General features: G+C 36.2%; 2 protein-coding genes across 2 annotated transcripts; both read right to left on the reverse strand.

Annotated features, from left to right (window-relative positions):
• Positions 1-4519: 4519 nt before the first annotated feature.
• LOC116852591 lies at positions 4520-8843 on the reverse strand. Its single transcript, XM_032833102.1, has 2 exons — positions 8710-8843; positions 4520-5104 (listed from the first exon to the last, which is right to left on the reverse strand). The coding sequence occupies exon 2, from the start codon at positions 4973-4975 to the stop codon at positions 4520-4522; it is 456 nt and encodes a 151-aa protein (XP_032688993.1). The 5' UTR covers positions 4976-5104; positions 8710-8843.
• A 4822-nt stretch (positions 8844-13665) lies between these two features.
• On the reverse strand, positions 13666-16424 carry LOC116852592 (protein PBMUCL2-like). Its single transcript, XM_032833103.1, has 3 exons — positions 16151-16424; positions 14039-14242; positions 13666-13673 (listed from the first exon to the last, which is right to left on the reverse strand). The coding sequence occupies exons 1-3, from the start codon at positions 16422-16424 to the stop codon at positions 13666-13668; spliced, it is 486 nt and encodes a 161-aa protein (XP_032688994.1).
• Positions 16425-18860: the final 2436 nt, after the last annotated feature.

Genomic DNA, 18860 nt, shown 5'->3' on the forward strand with positions numbered 1-18860 from the left:
TGAGAAATTGTATGAAAAATTATGAGAACAATTTTTACCAGGAATGACATGTGTACGCCTTTAAATGGCCATTTAACCGTTGTACTATTCTATACTTGTACTCGTTATTTCTCTATTATTGTTGCTTTTTTATAAAAAATGTGTAATACAATTTTAAAATATAAACATTATTTTTTATTGTGTATATGTGTACAATTATTGCACAATATAATTATCTTGACTTCTCTGCAGCATGGTGTGTATGTGAAACTGTCCCATTTAATAACGTATATATGGCCCTTAATAGAATTAAATAGCCAATCTAGGAAACAGAATCTGCGCGCAATCTGCCGTCAGTCTGTTGTCAGAATCTGTCGACAGGCTCTGCGCGCAGTCTGTCACCAATCTGTCGTCAGAGACTGCTAAAACAGTTTCTGTCATTCTGTCAACAGATACTGTTGACAGACTCTGCATATAATCTGCTCGCACAGGTTTGGCTATCTGGGAACCAATCGAGAATCAACTTAGTATTTCTGTTGTATTGAACAATACAACAGAAAGCCTGATCTTTTATTGGTTAGCTTTAGGAAGTTATTAGTTACGCTTTACGCAAATTTAACGAAATACGCCATGAGGATTAGGTATTGAATGTCGACTTGCAAAATGGCGTAACTTCTAGTAAATTACAATATTATGCAGGTTACACTTACGCAAGTTACGCCGTATAGGGAGGTACCCTAAGTGCGAATGACAAATGCGCCGGAACTACCAGAAGGTGCAAACTCTCTCTTGAAGAAAGAGGGGATAGTTTAAACGCCATCTAATCTATGTCGTGTTAACCGAACTAAAATGGTCACATGAGAAAGAGTGGGGATACACGCCACATACACATAGACACACACACACACACACACATACACATTCGTATGTGTATTACTTACTATAATTCTACTGTTATTACAAGCTTTATTAAAATTAAAACCAAACTGCAAAGTTATGCAGTGTCATTTTGTTTATTAATAATTACAGATTACAAATATATATTTTACACTATCCTAACACGCTTGAAGGGAATATAATGCAAATAAAAAGTGCAATGCAGCATATTTTTCCCGTCCCACTTGCAAACTGCGGACTGTCGGATATATATTTTAATGTATGATTAAAAAAATATGATGCATATGACAATACATCTGGTTATATACTCAGTTACAAAACAGTTTTCACATATCTTCTGAAGTTGGCATTGTATAAAATGTTATGTGCAGAGAGAACATAGCTAGTTTCTTATCTCTATTGTAATTAAAGATATTTATTGAGAGTAAGACGTATTTTTAAAGTGGAAGAAGAAGAGCAGAAAATGTTTTAATAATGATTGCAAGACATAGTATCATATGATCATTCAATTCTCTTGCTTTCAAAGTATTTGAATCAGATGTTATGAATATATGTTTAATTAGATTAGTTAGACAGAGATAGCGATCATAGCATGCAAATATTTGAAGTTGTAATTTGTGATGTAATAATAACATAACTTGTTTCTCTAAAAAAGAATACTCATTAAAGCGAAAGAGTTGTGACCATTTTATACAATGCCAATTTCAGAAAAACTATTTTGTAAGCGAGTGTTCACACAATCATTCACGTATACACATACATACACCCAGGTAGCAAGATAATGTCTAAAGATGTCATTTAGACGTTATTAAGACGTCATAGACGTCATAGACGTCATAGACGTCATAGACCTGGGCAGATACGTACAAAAATGCATAATATATACGTACATAAATGCAACACATGCAGTATGCAACACATACGTACATAAAAAAACATATACATGTGTAAATATTACATAATAATATAATAAAATATATTGTATGTAAATAAATGAATACTCTGGGTTAACCTACTTTGGGTTATTCAGCCTACGTTTATTAGTCGAACAAGTACTTATAAGCTTTATGATTGGCTAGTAAAGACTTATGACGTCATTAATCGCTCTCAGAGGGATTAACCCAGGGTCAGTCGAACACGCTATAATACTCGAAATCACTTCTAGTTACTTATTTGCGCTTCACGGCACTTTAGGTTATTCCTGTACTGTCTTTTCACGGTTACCCTCACTTCTACTGGAAGTACAAACTCCTATCAGTGTTGGGAGTTTGCGATATATTTTCGCGCACGCATTGAGCAAACTCTGTGGTAATCTCAGCGCCGTATCTATTTTAAGGTATCGTAAGATCCTTCACCTAAAGGAAAATATGAAAGGAAGAAAAAAAGTTTGTGGGAAGAAACAGAATGCTGTTCATAAGTAAAAATAAATATATTTTTTATTTTGTAATTTCTGCAGACAACCAATCACACGAATACCAACATCTGTTGCAAAGGTAAGGGAAACTGCAGAAAAACCTTACCAGTATTCTTACAAAAAAATTGTACATAAATAACATTTTATAATGAATACAGAAAATATAAATAGGTATACATTAATTACGATATACAGGGTGTCCCGCGTAAGACGGACCAAAAGAAAAATATAAGTAGAATACATAAAAGTGAACAAAAATTGTATAGGTCATTTTCCAAACAACCACGTAAAATTTCGAGATATTAATTAAAATAGTTGGACAAATTAGAACGCGCGATGCGACAGGCGGGACATACGGCTTGCAGCGGTCAGCGAAGAAAATAGAAGAACGCACACGTACACGGACGCACACACGGAGCTACTCATTTCAGTATGCCAAACGGCCCACCTCTCTGGCCCATAAGATAGGCCCGCGAGCAATCATCTATTTTCTTCGCCGGCTGCGGCGAGTTGTATGTCCCGCCTGCCGTGTCGCGGCGCTCTGATATGCTCAACTATTTTAATTAATATCTTGAAATTTTATGTAGTTGTTTGAAAAATGGTCTATATAATTTTTGTTCACTTTTATGTGTTTTACTTATATTTTTCTTTTGGTCCGTCTTACGCGGGACACCCTGTATATTAATTAATTAATTACAATTAATTACAATACATATTAATAAAATTTATATAAGTAATAATACATATGAAATTTGTAAAACAATTTTTGTAATATAGAATAATTTTTTAATATTAATTGATAATAATAATTATTATACTAATTAAATAATTATACTAATTTATTATTATGTCATTTCACTACCTATCTAACCTAACCACTCGCGGGCAAACAACACAGACAGACGGCCGAGTATTTTGTGCATGTCTCTTAAGAACCCTCTACTCGTGCCTAACGCCGTCATTGGAAATTGCTTACGTCGAGCTGCTACGTCACTTCACGCATGCGCAGGAGGGTTTCTGTCCATGTAAAAATATCGCGAACTCCCAGCCAAATGACTCCTATCCAAATGAGGGGAACAAAATACAAATATCACAATCTATGCTTTGTCGTGTTAGCCGAACTAAGATACGTCACGTGACATATCTTGTTCCCTTCATTTGGATAGGAGTTTGCACTCCCCGAAGAGCCCCGACGCCTCCTTTTATACGATGCCTCGCAGAATTTGACTGCGAGTACGGCGATAGCGAGGCGCGCGGTTTAACGGCAACGCGATGTACCACGCTCGCGCTACACTGGTGACGGGCGGCGAACTCGACGCTGCGTCTATGTGGCCGTTAGCTGCCACACATGAAATTTTAAGGCCGGCAAACTTTAAAACAATGTTATCAATAAGTTGTTCGTCAAACATCTTCTTAAACATCTTCTGCAAATGATCTATCCAGTCATCAGGTAACGGTCCTAGTATTAATAAACATTTATATGTTACATTGAATATAGAATATATTGAATATAGTAAGTTATCATTAATCATAAGAAATAATTATTAAAATAATTCGCAATTTAAGAAGAGTTTTTATTTTAAATTTACCCAGACAGCACAAGATCTCCTAAGGACGTCCTAAGGACGTCCTGAGGACGAACAAATGTCTTTAGGACTTCCTCAAGATGTACTATGGATGTCCCCTGGACATCTGCGCTGTTAGCGTATGTACTACAAAAATTAATTTAATTATTTTTATAAGTGAATTTATAAATTAATTTCATAAATATAATTAATTTATCCGATTCATAAATTATTAAATCAATTAAAAGATTCAATTCAATTCATTTTTTTCTGTCTTCAATATAAAACAACGTTTTATGTATATTCTTATGAATGATGGATAATGGAGTAACGCAGTTTTGTAAGGGAGCGGTGCACTTGGACACGGTGCATTTGGACACAGCCAATCACAGCACCGTATGATTAGAGACATTTGTAGGGTCCCTTGGAACAGCGACTTGTGATTGGACTGTGTCCAATTGCCCCGTGTCCAACTGATATACACCCGTTTTGTAATGCTGAAGAAATCATAAAATTATACGAAAAAATCTTATATCATTTTGCAAACAATTACGATAAGTTTTGAGACATTAATTATACAAAATTAAAGCAAATATATACACGTGGGTGAAGCTCAAATGTACACAGACTCAATTGCATACCACCAATCAGTGCTCTGCTTTATCTAGTGAATTAGTAATTCACTAGATAAAGCAGAACACCGGTTGGTGGTATGCAATTGGGTCTGTGAGCAAGTGGGACATTTCCTATTTTTGACAATAGGCAAATATTTCTTACAAAATATCGAATATTTAATGTACTTACTGTTATAAGATGTATACTGATGCACAGGAGTATCAGATGTACCCAGATGTATACTAGTATCTTGGTCTACGCCAGAATCAAAAGTATTCATATTCACATCAGGAACAGAAACATTCAAGTCCATATTAGTATGAGAAATATCCAGGTCCCAATCCTCATCAGAGTCACAGATGTCAAAATCTCCATCAGAATCCGAAATATCCATAAAATCAGAAGAGTCTATGTCTTCATCCAAGTATATACTCGGGTCCATAGTAGCATCATATGGATTCAAATGTACAATATTATTAGTATCTACATCCATAATAGTATCCATAGTAGTATGAAGTGTATTCGAGTCTGTACTTATTTTGGTTTACTAAATATTTAGGTAGAATAGTGAAAATCTTGAATTGCCTGACGACACCACAGGAGCTCAAAAAATTGATGTGTAGATCCAGCTGATCTTCATTATTATATATGAAATAAAAATGTCTTCATTATTATATATGAAATAAAAATATGGAATAGATATGGAAATAAAAATAGAAAAAAAGTTCGTTAATATAGTAACAGGCATAAATATGCTTACGTTAAGACTTTCTTTGTGCGTTATTATAAATTTACTGTTAAATACAAGTTCAATTTAAAGCCAACTAGAACAATAAATGCGCGCGCTACGCGCGCGCCATATAGCTAATAAAAAACAATAAAAAATGTAAAATAAAAATAAGATAAAAATTAAATTAAAATATACTTTAATAAATTAATAATTATAGGGAGAGACAGGGAGAGACAGGGAGAGACCGGGAAAGACGGGGAGAGACGGTAGAGACAAGGAGAGACGGTAGAGACAAGGAGAGGCAGGGAGAGACAGGGAGAGACAGAGAGAGACGGAGAGATAGAGAAAGACAGGGAGAGACTGTGAGAGACAGGAGAGGTAGGGAGAAACAGGGAGAGACGGAGAGAGACGGGGAAAGACGAGGAGAGACGGGAAGAGACGGGGAGAGACGAGCAGTGACAGGAGTGACAGGAGAGACAGGGAGAAACATATCTCTTCTGTGTTTTTTTCGTGATCTAACCAACGCGATGACAGCTATTTGCCTGGTAATTTGAAAGGCGCAAACGACACAAAGTAAGCCGCACCCCACATAAAGTAAGCTAAGTGAGAGAACCAATCAGCATCGTGGAAAAGCGGCAACAATTAAATCTCTTACATGCCTTTTTTAGAGAGGACTAGAACACCACATAGTGCGCGCTTCTTGCGCGCCACTTTAGCCTTTTCGTTGTACTATTTACAATTTATATTACAATACTCGTTTTTACAAATTATATCCCCAGCAAACACAATGTTACATATAACATACATGTTAGTTGTAATTTCCTATTCAACAATGTAACTGTTATATAACACTTATATAACAGTTATACAGAGTGTCCCAAAACTGGTAGAACACCCGTTAGGGGTAAGTAGAGAGTGCAATTTGTAATTGAAAGTTCCTCTTGTTTTTGGATCCGACAATTAGTTAACGAAATATTAATGAATTAAATCTGCCAATCTTTTACCGTCCCGGGTGAGCGCTCAGAGACGTAGAACGCTGTGGACTTCTCAGGGGCCCTTCTTGTCCGTTTGTCTCTCCTTTTTGTATCAATGTGGATGAGTAAGTGAGTGGACGAGAATAAATGTGGATGAGTGAGTGAGTGAATGTGTGGGTGAGTGCCTGACCGGGACTAGGAGGGGAGGGAATGGCAAGTTTTCTGTATGTGGGAGTAATGTGCGGGTGTTTTTGTGCGCGATTATGAGTGCATGGATAATTTGAGTGTTTTTAGTGAAAATGGGCGGAATGATTGCGCTTTATATGCCGGAGGGATAGGACATGTATGATATGCTTCCTTCGAATGCGTGAGTGACTTGAATGTTTTCTGCACATCGGTGGTTGAGTACCGTGAATAATTTTAGTATGTGAATGGGGGATGGTGAGTGTAAGTGATTTTCTTGCGTTGTGTATGAGAGGTACATTATTCCCACATACAGAAAACGCTACCCCCTCTCCCCTCCTAGTCCTGATCAGGCACTCACCCACACATTCACTCACTTACTTATCAACATTTATTCCCTTGTGCACTCCCTACCTACTCCTAACGGGTGTTCTACCAGTTTTGGGACACCCTGTATTGTTTGTTGAGTAAGAAATTACAACTAACATGTATGTTACATATAACATTGGGTGTTTACGATAAGTTGTCGGATTGGAAATCCGACTGAACAGTGGTACTCAATCGACCCATTTCAAAAAATTTCCTAGCTTAATCAGATTTTAGTAAAAGCTGTCTTAGCAGTAATCGGATTAGCTTCATAGCGACGTGATGTGATACTTTGTGCTCAAGAGAAATAAAAAGATAAAAGTCGGTACGTAATTATTATTCTAATGATTAGCGCGTATCATTTTCCTTATATATCAATATATGAATAAATGATTTGTTACTGATATTAAATTAATGAAAAGAAGTATTAGTAATCTCACGTGTAGTAAACATTAACCTATTATAATATTGGATTTATGTTATAATTTCGTATGTAACAAAATAAGAACAGTATAAAATCTGTCAAATTAACATTTCAAACATACTAATTTTAAAATATATTAAGGACATTTATGCATTTATATATAGATACATATAAATATGTGTGCTTGTATGTGTCCCACACAGCAGGAACGTCCCAAACATATCATAAGGATATCTTGAAGATATCGCATATCCCAAATATATCTTTAGGATATCCCTGTGATATATTTTGGACACCTCTGCTGTATGGGATATGTTCATATGTATAATCTATAATTATTTACACACTCATATTTTTATATAAAAAGAATATTTATATTTTTATAGATTGTGTATATATATTTTTTTTATATAAAAAGAATATTTATATTTTTATAGATTGTGAATATATATATACAATCTATGAAAATATAATTCACAATCTATAAAATAATCACAATCTATAAAAATATAAATATTCTTTTTATATAAAAATATAAGTGTGTAAATAATTATAGATTACACATATGAACATACACATATACAAGCACACATATATCCTTAATATATTTTAATATCCTTAATATATTTTAAAATTAGTATGTTTGAAATGTTAATTTAACAGATTTTATACTGTTCTTATTTTGTTACATACGAAATTATAGCATAAATCCAATATTATTATAGATTAATGTTTACTACACGTGAGATTACCAATACTTCTTTTCATTAATTTAATATCAGTAAAAATGTAACAGATCATTTATTTATATATTGATATCTAAGGAAAATGATACGCGCTAATAATTAGAATAATAATTACGTACCTTACCGACTTTTATCTTTTTATTTCTCTTGAGGACAAGTATCCCCTTATAGAAATATCATAATAAGAATCATTGATAATTACTTATTATCCAGTATTTTTAATACTGAAAATAAGTAATTATCAATGATTTTTAGTATGATATTTCTATAAGAGTCATCTCACGTCGCTATGAAGCTAATCCGATTACTGCTGAGACAGCTTTTACTAAAATCTGATTAAGCTAGGGAATTTTTTGAAATGGGTTGATTGAGTACCACTGTTCAGTCGGATTTCCAATCCGACAACTTATCGTAAACACCCATTGTGTTTTCTGGGATTACATAAATATCGAATTTATATAACGCGAACAACACAACCTGATCTGTCACCGCGGCTGACCGCTACAATCGGCACGAATTCAATTGCGACGGGATCGAAACAATCGAGACGGTCGAGATGGCCAATTAGCGTCGCGGAAAAGAGACTTCACCCACTTCGATACATTCGAGATTTAGTTATCACGCACTTTTTCTGGATAGGATACTCAACTATAACTTAACGCGTTAATGTTTGTGTGGGAAAGCCCTAATCAATCCTGGAACTGTGCAACTCTTATACGTTAGAAATGACAATTCTACTATTCCAATGTCATCTTTTGACAAAATTCGAATAAGTTTTCTGAGTAATTCAATATATAACAAAAAAAAGTTACTTACGTTATTTATCACTTTATTCGATGTAATCTCGATCTTATCCATGCACTCATAATCGCGCACAAAAACACCCGCATATTACTCCCACATACAGAAAACTTGCCACCCCCTCCCCTCCTAGTCCCGGTCAGGCATTCACCCACACATCCACTCACTCACTCATCCACATTGATACAAAAAGGGAAGACAAACGGACAAGAAGAGCCTCTGAGAAGTCTACAGCGTCCTACGTCTCTGCGCGCTCACTCGGGACTGCGGCAGCAATTTCTATATAACACCAACCACTATTTAACTTCAATACTGTATGCACTGACCGACGTATAGACTACGTGATGCGCGATACGTGAAATCTCTCGGGAGAGTGAGCAGTGGAATAAGGCGCGGTCTTACACAGGTCTGGAAACTTTTGAGGTCTGGAATGGTGAGGCCGAGTGACCGATAAGTGACTGAGAGAATGGGCGGAGCTTGTACTGGGTACCTAGGAACATTCAACTCAATTGGTCTGTTCCAGCTGGAGCACGCGCGTGCGTGCGTGCGTGCGAAAAATGTTTCTGTTACACCAATTCATTAATAAAGCATTTGTTCATATATTTCATGTATTTTTCCTTAAAAAAAAAAAGCAAAGAATTATGTGTTACATTGAGAAATTTATACAATTGCATGTTAAAAATTTGGAAGCCGTGTGTTACGTTCAGTTGCATACGCACACACATACACACTGCTCGCCTGCACGCGCGCTCGCCCGGGCGGGCTCGCGGTTTGTGCGTGTATTCCTATTATATCTGAAGTTTCATAAATAGAATGATACTTCCTCCACACATTCATTTATGCAGTGTCGCAAAATTACATGGATGATTGTTAAATCATTCAAATATAATAGGAACACACATACACGCATCGGCGTTAATGCCGTTCGTATATCCGTGTGACTCGCACACAATGACGCGTCACTCGATACTGCTGCCTGTAGGTGGGGCAGCACGGAGTGGGGGAGGGGGCTAGCGGTCGTCGGACGCTTGGAGAGGGAATAGTGGTGGCAGTCGTGATGTTCTTCCATCCTCTATCGCAGACGTAAGAGCAAGAGAGATAGCATTATAAGACGTCGTGGAGAGAAATGCCGTTCTAAAATACGTGAGACGCACACTAAGAGAATGACTCACACTGTCTCGTCTATACGTGAGCGGTGTTCCGACGACTGTTTCGCTCGCTCGAACATCTATGCATTTTTTCTTGTTAGCAAGGAAATCACTGTAATGTAAAAGGAGATTTTGGGGAAAGGTTTTCAAGAGGCTTCGAGGTTTTCAAGTGCTTCTTAATAGCTGCTCTTAAAAAAAAAAAATAAATAAATATTAGATTATTAGATTTATTTTAATATAGAATACTGCATCAATATAGAATACTGTAACAGTACAGCGCTTGTATAGATTCTCGAAGTAGAATATTTTTAATTTTAGTGTTGCATAAACACGCGAGATATAATTATTTCATATTTTATGCGTTCGAATATCGTTCCAATATCCTTATAAAATTTTGTAGCCCTGAAAAGGGCCGATTTTTGCGCCTGTTTCAAATAATTATTGTTTCTTATTACTATGGATACAGAAATGCGACCCGTTTCTGCTATCATCGACCGCTTTTTTTCATTCGTTATCTGAGAAGACTTCGTTTAAAAATCATTTGGGAAACATTTTTAAAAACATTTTTAAAAATGTTAAAAAGAATGGGATAAGTCTCCTTTTTTATTAAAAGAAAACATTTATTTTAATGTTAAAATGTTTTTTTTTAACGACATAAAAATGTTTAAAAATAATTTTTTTTCAAATGTTTAAAAAATGTTTTTATAATGTTAAAAAACATTATTTCAAACATTAAAATAAACGTTTTTGTAATGAAAAAGAGAGGATTATTTATTCTTAATATTTCATAAAAGAAACTTAATTCTTAATTTTATCATGTCTTATAACTGCTAGAAACCGAAGGTTGTCAAACGCGCTCTAAAACAGCCCCGTGAAGTTAGCCCTCCAATATTCGAAAAAATACAATTTCTACCTAATTCGTTTGCTCATCGTTTGCACATGTTTGCACATCAAGAATTTTCATTTGCACACCTCTAGTTTCAAAGTTATTGAAAAAACAATTTTGAGGGGCCAACTTCACACTAGCTCCTCAACATTCGATAAAGTAAACTTTCTTTAACTCAAACGATTGCACATCGTTTGCATATGTTTACACATCAAAAGTTTTCGTTTGCACACATTTAGTTTAAAAGAAATTTAAAAAACAATTTTGGGGGGGCTAACTTCACACTAGCTCACAAGTTGCTCAAACTTGACTAACAATGCATGTAATCGATAGATTTTATTTAACATTGAAATTTGGGGGGGGGGGGCTAACTTCACACTTGTCAAAACCCAAGGTTATAATTGCAGGAAAAAATTTTCGCACGCATGATATCGTTAGATTTTCGTTTGCACACCTCTAGAAGAAAAGTTATTTAACATTGAAATTTGGGAGGGCTAACTTCACACTTGTCGAAACCTAGGTTAAAATTGCAGGAAAAAATTTTCTGACGCATGATATCGTTAGATTTTCGTTTGCACATTCCGAAACAATTTGAGTTTTCGTTTGCACCCTCAACGAAGATCTAATGATATCATACGTCAAACAATTTTATTTTACAGTCATAAATTTCGGCAAGTGTGAGTTTGGCCTCCCTAAAGTTTAAAGTCAAATAACTTTTTTCAGAGGTGTGCAAACGAAAATTCGAGTTGTTTTGAAATGTGCAAACGAAAATCTATCGATTACATGCATTGTGAGTCAAGTTTGAGCAACTTGGGGGGCTAGTGTGAAGTTAGCCCCCCCAAAATTGTTTTTTAAATTTCTTTTAAACTAAATGTGTGCAAACGAAAACTCTTGATGTGCAAACGATATGCAATCGTTTGAGCTAAAGAAAATTCACTTTTTCGAATGTTGAGGGCTAGTGTGAAGTTGGCACCCCCAAAATTGTTTTTTCAATAACTTTGAAACTAGAGGTGTACAAACGAAAATTCTTGATGTGCAAACATGTGCAAACGATGAGCAAACGAATTAGGTGTAGAAATTGTATTTTTTCGAATATTGGAGGGCTAACTTCACGGGGCTTATGAATGCTGGATAATGAAGTTGTGTAGTTTTGTAATACTGAAAAATTTATAAAATATATAAGAAAGTTTTATACCACTTTGCAAAAAATCATGGTAATTTTTGTGACATTAATTATACAAAACTAAATATGTAATATGATATAATGACATGAGCTTTTTAGGCAAAATCTTCCAAGATATTTGAATTTATTGATAATTTCTTGGCAATTACGAATGGTACGTAATACTATGATAGTGATCTCCAACATTACGAAATTTTCATTATCCAGCATAAACGTGAACGATGGAAAATATACTGGTGCACCATCGGTAAGCCAAGCTTGAAAAGCGTGAAACATTTTAATATATGAAAATTTTCGAATAGATTATAAATTTATAAATATGTATATATGTCATTTTTACAAATGTACTTATTTGTTTACGATATTAAAATTTATAAATATGCATATTATTTTTACAAATGTATTTATTTATCTACGAAATCAATATTTTCTCTGTATCTTATCTCATGTATTTCTACTCTCAAAAGTTTTTGAAGTAAATTTTCCTTGAAAAGTAGAGCGATAACCGGGTTATTTGAATTCGGATTATATTTTATTTCTATAACGTGATTCCATTGATTTAAAGACCCAGATAGCATAGAGAATTCAAAAAGAATTAAAAAAGAATTCAATCGTATGTCACCAATTCTGGATTCATTTTCAGATGCAAAAAGAATTTTTCAGGCTTTAATTCTTCAGAATTTAGCGAATTTCTATAAAACTCGGTTTATAGAAGAAGTTTTCCGGGTTGCTGAAAATAAATTTAGAGTCAAAATTAGAAAACTAAGAATGGTGGATCTAATATGATGGATTAAAATATTAGAAACTCCAAATAATTGGCGGATTTCTCTCATATTCGGTTTTACAGGGTTTTTATATTCTTAAATATTCACCAGTTAAATGCGGAGGTAAAAATATTTCGATTATTTCGCTAGTTTAAATTACACGAAACGATATAAAATAGTATCATAATAAAGTTGTTAAGTGCTTGTTACCTACAATCAAGTGTCTATTATCAATTTCAAAAAAGTCTTCAAAATAGGTATACCATTAAAAACTTTTAAATTTTAACCTTAAATTTGTATTCAGCGATCTTTAAAACTCTCTAGTGCCAAGTTTTGTACAGATCCGTTAATTTATTTAATTGTTATTGAATTTTTTGCCTGTACGTGTACAGACGTACTCCATAGTTTGAGCCGAATTATGTCCATTTCTACCAACTTTGGTTAACATAACCGATTGGTTGTTTCGGAATTGACTAATCGCATCTGTTAATTCTGACAGAGAGAGATGCGATTTGTAAATTCCGTTGAAATAACCAGCCGATTAAGTTAACTAAAAGTTGATAGAAATCATGGACATACTATACATGGACTCCGAATGCCTTATGTTCTGTCGTCTAATAGAGTGAAGTCAATACCTAGAAAGAGAGCTAGAACATAGGGACACTTTCTTTTGTCACTTTTTTGTTGCGCATGCATCCATTTCTCGTATCCATAATATTATAGAGTGCAACAGCACCCCGACTAGACTGGCAAGTAAAAGTCTTACTTAAATTTTATTGCACACTTTGTGCAGAAAGAGACAGAGAACAGAGAGGGGCTGTACATATTGGTTTCACTTTTCTGGCCGTATGCGGGGTCCATGTATACTACGTCCATAGTAGAAACCATAGACATAATAAGTACAGACCGAGCATTCGCCTCTTTTTGATGAGTAGGGATAGAGTACAGGTAGAAAAGGACAGACGTCAACGACCGTATCTCCTTCTCTCTCTATGCGCCTGCGCAATAAGATAAGTCACGTCTATAATCCAATACACAAACTTGAGTCTATCCCCACCTTTTCTTATTAGAAAGTGACAAGGATACGGTCGTTGTCTTCTTTCTCGTTCTACGTTTACATTACGTCTTGAACCTAACACTGGGTCTATACTTACTATGTCTATGATAGAAACGAATATCAGTCGAGTACGTCTATAGACGTACTTAACAGTAAAGGGGCAATAAAAGAAATATATAACTCAATATAAAGAGATAAAACGATAAAAGATTCAATAAAAACTTTTGTAATTATTGAATTTAGCATGATATTTGACAATATGTAAATATTTCTTATGAAATAAAAAAATAAATTCAAAATACTGACCGGAATAATATTGCTTCAGACTCATAGTAGTGTTAAGTGTATCTAGATTCATAGTACTATTAGATGTATCAGAACCAGGATCTATAGTACTATTAGATGTACCAGGATCTATAGTACTATCAGGTGTGATCAGATCTATAGTATGGTGAGATCTAGTAGGATCTAGATCTATAGTATTATTAGTGGTCACTGGTGTGACCAGGTCTATAATACTATTAGGTGTATTCTGATTTATACTCATTTTGACTCGCTAAATCCTTAGCTGGAGTAATGAATAAACTTGAATTGCTTTTGATTCTGACCACAAAAACTGATATGTAGATCCTTTCAGCTGATTTTTATTGCTATTGCGACGATACTCGCGAGCGGAACTTCTCGCGAGCGACGGTAAACAGTCGCCTGTTCGCCTCGTCGTCAAATTGCCGTCGGCTCCCGGACACGCCACAAAGATTTTCGCGAGAGTTGGGCGCCAGGTACGGAAAGGCCGCACCACCTCGATAAACGCGAGAATAAATAGTTAACACAAAAGAAATGCGTGTCCCGGAACCGTCGGGACCGGTAGCTCTATTAAATTTAAGTCGGAGACGGGAGGGGTTGGAGGAAGCGAAATCACTAAACTCGATAACGGTAAATAAGAGACGTTTATTCGGGGACTCTCGCACGTCCCGATAGTTAAAGTACGCGAGACTATATAATTCGCGAGACGGTACACTTCGCGAAACGGTACACTAAGCCCGAGGACGCTTTCCTCGGGCGAGCCTTTTTTTATCCGCGCGACCACTCCGCGGACGAGACACGACACGATACGGTACGGTGCGCGACACAATTAATTTTTGAGTAGATGGTCAGTCTTACAGATTTTCGGCGGCGACCCTTGCGTCGGCGGCGGTGTCAGCGGTGACGGTCGCGGCGGCGGTCCTCCTTCTCCTGCTCTCTCTCTTCTCTCTCTCTCCCTCTCCCAGTCCTCTCTCGCTCCGCTCACTCTCTCCCGCTCCGCTCGCTCCTTCTCTCACTTCGCTTTCTATCTTTCTCCGCACTCTCTCACTCCTCTCTCTCTCTCCGCACTCTCTCACTTCTCTCTCTTTCTGCTCTCTCTCTCCACTCTCTCTCTCTCTGCTCTCTCTCTCTTTCACACTCTAACTGCACGGTACGGTAGTTATCGGAGTGCTTTGCTCTAGTTTTCGTCTGATCGCGGCGGTAGTCGGTAGGTAAGGCTAACAGCTGATCGGCTCTGGGAGGATCACGTATCCTCGTGGATCCTCCCTCGTCGCTACCCCTCTCGTCCTGGGGTCGTCGATCGTCGAGAATCGGCAGATTTCGGTACCTTTGTCTCGAGACGCTTTTCGTCTCGAGACGTTGTTGACATCGGGAGTTCGCTTGGTTGTCTCTCCCGGCTCTCCCGTTTTTTCCTGCCGGGTTTCTCGTGACGGCTGCTTCGCTGAAAGTAAATACAGCTGATCCGTCTAAACGCGATACTGTATTGTAACTACGATAATTTCTCAGCAATAGAATATTCTCTATTGCTGAGCGTCCGATAATTCGCGATAATATTTTTGTGTCGCCAAAGTACGAGAGTGCGATTCACCTGAGCAAGGCTCCGCTCGTTGTCGTCCTCTGCATCCTCCCTCGATGTCCTTCGCTCCTCGTCCTGGTGGCCGGCAAGGGACGTCGAGGGGCACAAAATTCGGGACGCGTTGACCTTCGCATCTGCTCCGCTCGCAAAAATTGCTTCTTCGCTTTGTTCTACATTTGCACAACAAACAATCCGACGGAACGCGATATTCGGCAAGGTCTCGAAAACCGTTAGCGACATGGCACGCGATAAACATTCTCTACACTAATCGACACGGGTTTCTTGAGACGGGCGCCTCCACGGCTGCCACGTCACACTATACAATGAAACAAAAAAAAATTTAAATATTTGACTTACAGAAATATTTTTCATGAACTACAATTGAAATAAATCTAATAAAAGTTAAGTTAGATCAACAATACAACTTATAAATTTAAACTAAAAAATTTTAACAAATGTAAAGCCCGTATCACGCTATGGTTTGGACACGAAAGTTGTGGATTAAAGATTAGATATAAAAATAAATTCAAAATACTTACCGGAATAATATTGCTTCAGACTCATAGTAGTGTTAAGTGTATCTAGATTCATAGTACTATTAGATGTATCAGGACCAGGATCTATAGTACTATTAGATGTACCAGGACCAGGATCTATAGTACTATTAGATGTACCAGGATCTATAGTACTACCAGGTGTGATCAGATCTATAGTATGGTGAGATCTAGTAGGATCTAGATCTATAGTATTATTAGTGGTCACTGGTGTGACCAGGTCTATAATACTATTAGGTGTATTCTGATTTATACTCATTTTGACTCGCTAAATCCTTAGCTGGAGTAATGAATAAACTTGAATTGCTTTTGATTCTGACCACAAAAACTGATATGTAGATCCTTTCAGCTGATTTTTATTGCTATACAATGAAACAAAAAAAAATTTAAATATTTGAGTTACAGAAATTTTTTTCATGAACTACAATTGAGATAAATCTAATAAAAGTTAAGTTAGATCAACAATACAACTTATAAATTTAAACTAAAAAATTTTGACAAATGTAAAGCCCGTATCACGCTATGGTTTGGACACGAAAGTTGCGGATTAAAGATTAGATTTCGACGAGTCAAGGAATCTTGGTCTGCTTATTTGTCATATGACGAGTTTATCGGATATATTAAGTGTCTACAAATAGAGAATTTCTAGAATATCCGGGGAAAAGGAGAAATTTTAAAAATATCCTGTCCGACAGCCGAACAATACTCGTTATACTAAAAATAAAAAAATGTTTAAATTCAAAGAAATTAAACGCAGCTGTATGTATAATATAAGATAGTCGGCGTCTTTGAGTATTCGACAAGAGTTATAGGCTGCGTTTTGCATACTTTTGTGTCCATATTCTGCAGTCCATATTCTGAACTCTCTTTTATTGCTGAAACTATCTTTGGAAATGGTTTATAAGCCGAATTAGAGGTCATAGTGCAGATTAATGTAGGACAAGAGACCGCGTCGGCACTGCTCCCGTAAAACTCGTGGAGAGCAATATAATTATATGCCAAATTTGTTCGAAATCCGGTCATACTGCTCAAACCTGTCGATCAACTCACAACCAGCCTAATGTTATTTGCTATAATTGTCAAAGATCCGGTCATCTTGCTAAAAATTGCCAATTTCCCCGTAATCAGTTAAATGTAATTTGCCAGAATTGCCAGAAATCCGGTCATACTGCTCAAACCTGTCGATCAACTCACAACCAGCCTAATGTTATTTGCTATAATTGTCAAAGATCCGGTCATCTTGCTAAAAATTGCCAATTTCCCCGTAATCAGTTAAATGTAATTTGCCAGAATTGCCAGAAATCCGGTCATACTGCTCAAACCTGTCGATCAACTCACAACCAGCCTAATGTTATTTGCTATAATTGTCAAAGATCCGGTCATCTTGCTAAAAATTGCCAATTTCCCCGTAATCAGTTAAATGTAATTTGCCAGAATTGCCAGAAATCCGGTCATACCGCGAGAGATTGTCGAAGTCGCTCAGTTACTACTAATGCTGTTCTCTATCAATTGTGTAATAAAACGGGTTACGATGCAAAAAATTGCTATACGAATCGGAACATTTCACTTAACAATACCGTAGGGGCGTGTCAATGGTGTGAGCGCCCAGGTCGCATCTTAATGTCACATGAGACAATCCAACGGTCAAAATTCATTGCCAAGTAATAATTCGATTATATGCCAATTATGTAATAAGACCGGACATAAAGCGAAAGAATGTCGCGAAAACCAACCGACTTCAGGTTTGCTGAATCAATGCAGGTATTGCAAAGAAGCGGGTCATTCATTAGAGAACTGTGTTCTGAGAATCGAAAACAATAACCGGAGACAAGGAAACCAAACGAGTTCCTCGACTACGGGCGCGACTCAGGGAACCGCTGGAACTGGGCGCCCGGTAATGATGACTCAGGGCGAGGAGATTATGACCGATCTCCTTTAATCCGATAGGAAGAAATAAAATTGAATAAAGAAAGTTGCGTTCCCACAATCCAAATAAGTTTAAACGATAGCAATTATTACGAAATTTTCATGTTTGATACAGGATCAGGACCTAATTTAATCAAAGAAAGTAGAATTCTAAAGAAGCAAATAATAAATCCGAATTATATATTAAAGCTAAATGGTATTGATGAACATTCCGTATATACTTCAGGGGAAATAATCTTAACAATTTTAGGCGTACCTGTTAACTTTCATGTTGTTTCTGACAATTTTTTTATTCAATCAAGCGGAATTTTAGATCACGATTTTTTCCAACAAACCGGAGCGAAAATTGATTATTTTAAAGGGTATTTAGACGTTTTGAATACTAAGATTCCTTTTTATTCTCCCGAATCTATTATAATTCCTGCAAGTTCGAGGGGATTGTTCTTCGTGCGTATCGGAAACCCGCATATCAAAGAAGGATATTTACCTAAGATAACTATTGGTAACGATGTGCAGATAAAGACGAATGAACTGATAAAAAATACGGATGGCAAGGCTTACACAGAAGTAATCAATTCTTTGGATATTAAAGTAGAAATTCTCATATCCACTTATAACATACGGCCCGCGAATCCCAAGGACAATGAGAATGTTAATGTTTTGAAGAATAATAAAAAAAAAAAAAGAAATTAATTCTGACTGCAAAGAAAAAGGAACTCAGGGCTTCGTATCGCAAAATACTTTAGAAAAAGGGGACGATTTCCAGATA

Source organism: Odontomachus brunneus, unplaced genomic scaffold (genome assembly GCF_010583005.1).
Source record: "Odontomachus brunneus isolate Ranch 3 - 2012 unplaced genomic scaffold, Obru_v1 Obru_scaffold_237, whole genome shotgun sequence".
In the NCBI taxonomy this organism is placed as follows: domain Eukaryota; kingdom Metazoa; phylum Arthropoda; class Insecta; order Hymenoptera; family Formicidae; genus Odontomachus; species Odontomachus brunneus.

Excerpts from the sequence above, each read along its gene's own strand:
- LOC116852591 (XM_032833102.1), bottom strand. The coding sequence starts at position 4,975 with ATGGATACTATTATGGATGTAGATACTAATAATATTGTACATTTGAAT.
- LOC116852592 (XM_032833103.1), bottom strand. The coding sequence starts at position 16,424 with ATGAGTATAAATCAGAATACACCTAATAGTATTATAGACCTGGTCACA. Across the intron at positions 14,243-16,150 it reads TCTGAAGCAATATTATTCCG|ACCTGGTCACACCAGTGACC; the intron begins GTAAGTATTTTG and ends ATAGTATTATAG.